Genomic DNA, 4,973 nt, shown 5'->3' on the forward strand with positions numbered 1-4,973 from the left:
GGCTGAGGCAGGAGAATGGCGTAAACCCGGGAGGCGGAGCTTGCAGCGAGCCGAGATCGCGCCACTGCACTCCAGCCTGGGCAACAGAGCGGGACGCCGTCTCAGAAAAAAAAAACAAAAAAAGGAAATCAGGAAACATATACCATGTTTAATAGGGCATCTAAAATGATAAAAAGAAATAGAAAATCCTGGGTTTTTTGTTTGTTTTGCTTGGGTTTGGTTTGGCTTTGAGACAGGGTCTTGCTCTGTCACCCAGGCTGGAGTGCGGCGGTGCAACCACAGCTCACTGCAAGCTCCGCCTCCTGGGTTGAAGGGATCCTCCCACCTCAGCCTCCCAAGTAGCTGGGACTACAGGCGGCAGCCACCACACCTGGCCAATTTTTTTTATGTATTGCAGGGACGGGGTTTCACCCTGTTGCCCAGGCTGTTCTGAAACTCCTGACCTCAAATGATCTGCCCACCTCAGCCTCCCAAAATGTTGGGATGATAGGCATGAGCTGCCCGGCTTGGATAAATGTTTATGATACACTGTTGCATGAATGAAGCTGGTTACAAAATGGTGAAAGTGTGGTGAGGCCTTTTCACCTTTGCTTTTTATTGATGTGAAATTCATATAACATAAAATCAACCATTTTAAAGAATGTAATCCAGTGGCATTTAGTTATTTGCCACGTTGTCCAACCATCACCTCTGTGGAGTTCTGAAACTTTAGCACCCCCAAAGGGGCTTGTGGCTCTGAAGCAATCACCCCCCACTCCCCCTCCCCGGCCCCCGGTAATGGGGTCGGTGTCCTGTGGCTGTGGATCTACCAGTTCTGGTCGTTTCCCCTACAGTGAACGGAATCAACACTCTGCGGCCTTTGTGTCTGGCTCTTTCCACTCAGCATAATGTTCTCGAGGTTCTTTCACACGAATCAGTGCCTCAGTCCTTTCCATGGCTGCGTAATATTCCGTCCGTCACTGATGGACGTGTGCTCCGTTTCCGCTACTTGTTTATTGTAAACTGTGTTGCCATGAACATTTGTATACAAGTATTTGAACACTTACTTTGAATTCTTTTGCACACATACCTAGAAGTGGAATTGCTGGGCTACCAATAATTCTGTTTGATGTTTTGAGCATCACAGTGGCCACACGGTTTACATTCTCAACAGCAATGCACGTACCAGGATTCCAACTTCTGTGTATCTTCTCCAATGCTTGTTACTGTCCTTTATGTTTATTTTATATTATTTTTTGAGACTGTCTCGCTCTGTTGCCCAGGCTGGAGTGCACTGGTGCAATCTTGGCTCACTACAATCGTCGCCTCCTGGGTTCAAGGGATTCTCCCGCCTCAGTCTCCCAAGTAGCTGGGATTACAGGCGTGTGCCACCACGCCCGGCTAATTTTTGTATTTTTAGTAGAGGTGGGGTTTCTACTAAAAATGTTGGCCAGGCTGGTCTTGAACTCCTGACCTTAGGTGATCTGCCCGCCGCAGCCTCCCAAAGTGCTGGGATTACAGGCGTGAGCCACCGCGCCTGGCTGTCCTTTATTTTTATTATTGCAGTCACAGTAGTAGGAAATAGCATCTCACTGGGGTTTTTGTTTTTTTTTTTTTTTTTTTTTTTTTTTTTTTTTTTTTTTTTTTTTTTTTTTTTTTTTTTTTTTTTTTTTTTTTTTTTTTTTTTTTTTTTTTTTTGAGACGGAGTCTTGCTCTAGCCCGGGCTGGAGTGCAGTGGCCGGATCTCAGCTCACTGCAACCTCCGCCTCCCGGGTTCACGCCATTCTCCTGCCTCAGCCTCCCCTCACTGGGGTTTTGATTTGCATTTCCCCGATTCGTGATGTTGAGCATCGCTTTACAGCCTTTTCTATGTTATTGGAGAAATGTCTGTTGAAGTCTTTTGGCCATTTGAAAATGGAGTTGCCTTTTTTTTTTTTTTTAAATTGAGTTGTAGGAGTTCTCTATATGTCCTGGATGCTGTGCCCTCATCAGATAGATAATTTACAAATATTTCTTCCCATTCCGTGGATTGTCTTTTCACTTTCTCAGTAGTGTCCCAGAGTTCATTTTTGTAGACAACACAAGATAGGTCTCTTTTATTAAAAAACATTCTGAGGCCCGGGCGCAGTGTCTCATGCCTGTAATCCCAGCACTTGCAGAGGCCGAGGCAGGTGGATCACTTGAGCCCAGGAGTTCGAGACCAGCCTGGGCAACATGGCGAGACCCCATCTCTACTAAAAATACAAAAAAATTAGCCGGACCCCTGTGGTCCTAGCTACATGGGAGGCTGATGTGAGGGGATCCCTTTAGCCAGGGAGGCGGAGGCTGCAGTGAGCTGAGATCGCACCTCTGCACTCCAGGCGGGGCAACAGAGTGAGACCCTGTCTCAAAAAAACAAAAACAAAAAAAAACACCAAACCTGAGCAAATACTGCCCTAAACCAAGTGTTGTCATCTCTGGGGAGTTTGGACGTTTTGTTTCTGAATTAACCATGGGGGTGTTTTCCATGTTTACTATTTGCAAGTTGGTAAATGGAAAATGAAACCATTAGTTCATGTGAAGGCTTTAGCGCTTTTTTTTTTTTTTTAGACAGCTTCACTCTTGTTGCCCAGGCTGGAGCGCAGTGGCGCGATCTCGGCTCACCACAACCTCCACCTCCCAGGTTCAAGCGATTCTCCTGCCTCAACCTTCCCAAGTAGCTGGGATTACAGGCATGCGCCACCAAACCTGGCTAATTTTGTATTTTTAGTAGAGACGGGGCTTCTCTGTGTGGGTCAGGCTGGTCTCAAACTCCCGACCTCAGGTGATCCGCCCACCTCGGCCTCCCAAAGTGCTGGGATTACAGGCGTGAGCCAGGGCACTCGACCAGCTTTAGTGCATCTTGTGAAGGACCTGGAATGCTCGACATTTAGGTGTTTCCAGGGTGTTGGGTGGGGGTGGGGATGCCGTCCGCTGTCCTGAGTCCCCCGCCCTGACACTGCCTTTGAGACCCTGCCCACCCCCTTCTGCTTTTGGTCTTTCGGCCATTCTGTTTTGTTTCTTCTGCTCACTCTGGGGCACGCCTGGGGAAAAGGAAACTGAAACTTGGCCACCGGAGCAGGCTCGCACGGCAACGCCCCCTGACGTGTGTGGCTCAGGCTTATAACAGGGCTGGGTGCTGCCTGCAGGAGCCGGCGGTTGAGAGGCAGCGAACTCATCTTTGCCAGTACAGGAGCTCGTGCCGCGTCCCACAGCCCACGGCCATGGTAAGGGAGATGTCACAGGTGTGTGTGTGTGTTGGGCGGTTGGGGGGGACCTCTGTGCCAGTCAAGTTTCGTCTCCCTCCCCCATCCCGTGGCCCACAGCCCACAGCCACGGTAAGGGAGATGCCACAGGTGGGGGGTCGGGGGGAGGCGGGCCTCTGTGCCAGCCAATTTTCATCTCCCTCCCCCAGCCCAGGTCTCCCAGGGTTGCATGGCGAGCGGAGCTGCTTAGAGCTCTGCCAGGTTCTAAGTGTGCTCCTGAAAGCAGGTCACCCCTGAGATCCTCGGGGTGGGCACAGAGGGGCACCCAAGCAGGTAAAGGGAGGCCATGGATGGCTGTGGGCAGCTGGCCTTCTAGTAATGACCCCTCAGTGCCTTCTGTGCCTGGAGTCCCTGCTGATGGGATGTAGAGGACAAACAGGAGGGAGCACTGTCCCTGGGCACAGGAGCTCGCCCAGCAGCCAGTGCCTTGTGTGTCATGGGCCTGGGACTGGTGCGGCAGCCTCTGAGCCTGTGTCATGTCTGCAGAGCTGGGACCTGAAGGTGAAGATGCTGGGGGGCAACGAGTTCCAGGTGTCCCTGAGCAACTCCATGTCGGTGTCAGAGCTGAAGGCAAAGATCGCCCAGAAGATCGGCGTGCCCGCCTTCCAGCAGCGTCTGGCTGTCCACTCGAGCAGCGCTACGCTGCAGGACGGGGTCCCCCTTGCTGACCAGGGCCTGGGCCCCGGCAGCACGGTCCTGCTGGTGGTGGACAAATGCGATGAACCTCTGAGCATCCTGGTGAGGAATGACAAGGGCCGCAGCAGCACCTACGAGGTGCAGCTGACGCAGACTGTGGCCCACCTGAAGCAGCAAGTGAGCCGGCAGGAGGGTGTGCAGGACGACCTGTTCTGGCTGACCTTTGAGGGGAAGCCCCTGGAGAATCACCTCCCGCTGGGGGAGTACGGCCTCAAGCCCCTGAGCACCGTGTTCATGAACCTGCGCCTGCGGGGAGGCGGCACAGAGCCTGGCGGGCGGAGCTAAGGGCCTCCACCAGCATTCCAGCAGGATCAAGGGCTGGAAATAAATGTTGTAAAGAGAAATGGCTGCCTCTGTGTCTGCACTTGACCCTCCTCCAGCGTCCGCCTCAGACCCCTAGTGATGGGGCGGGAGGAGTCAGGAGGGAGAACCCAGGGTCCATCCTGGTGACCAGGCCTGGGTTGCCAAGTGAAGGGATAAGGGTTTGCAGTTACGGTCTCAAGGGATCAAAATACGGAGCTTCCCCCCGACCAAACTGAAGTAAGACAGCTCTCCCCACCCTTTGAGAAATTAACTTCTAGGGAAAGAAAAAGAGACACAGTTGCTGGAGCCCATCCTGCCCGTCCTCCATCTGGGACAGCAGACAGCTCAGGCAGGGACCAGCCTGCTCAAATCAAAAGCCTACTGGGGAGGCTCCCAGTGGGCCCCTGGAAGCGGTGAGGGGTGAGTCCTTGGGGCCTGCCCAGTGGGCTGTGAGGCAGGCTCTCCATAGGAACTGGGGGTTGGGGGCCTCAGTTGTCCCCAACCCAGCCTGCACAGTCTGCTTCACCTGCCTGAGCTGGGCAAGGGAGGGATAGAGACAGGTCCTGAGTGCTCACATCACCACTGGGCCAGCTGCAGAAGACAGCCTGGGTGGCTAAGCACATCCCCTCAAGGCTCTGCGTGAATGAGGGGCCGTGACCAGCAGTGGGGGCGCCTGGAGTTGAGGCTGACACCATCCAGGAAGAAGAGCTT

General features: G+C 53.1%; 1 protein-coding gene across 2 annotated transcripts; it reads left to right on the forward strand.

Annotated features, from left to right (window-relative positions):
* Positions 1-3,167: 3,167 nt before the first annotated feature.
* On the forward strand, positions 3,168-4,303 carry ISG15 (ISG15 ubiquitin-like modifier). 2 transcript variants are annotated; one of them, XM_011956374.1, is made up of 2 exons: positions 3,168-3,224; positions 3,750-4,303. In XM_011956374.1, exons 1-2 carry the CDS (start codon positions 3,222-3,224, stop codon positions 4,242-4,244), a joined length of 498 nt encoding a protein of 165 aa, XP_011811764.1. In that variant the 5' UTR covers positions 3,168-3,221; the 3' UTR covers positions 4,245-4,303. The 2 variants fall into 2 exon arrangements, with proteins under 2 accessions (XP_011811764.1, XP_011811765.1); XM_011956375.1 differs by lacking the exon at positions 3,168-3,224 and adding an exon at positions 3,322-3,335.
* The last annotated feature ends 670 nt before the right edge of the window (positions 4,304-4,973 follow it).

This window comes from Colobus angolensis, unplaced genomic scaffold (genome assembly GCF_000951035.1).
Source record: "Colobus angolensis palliatus isolate OR3802 unplaced genomic scaffold, Cang.pa_1.0 Scaffold416, whole genome shotgun sequence".
Classification (NCBI taxonomy): Eukaryota; Metazoa; Chordata; class Mammalia; order Primates; family Cercopithecidae; genus Colobus; species Colobus angolensis.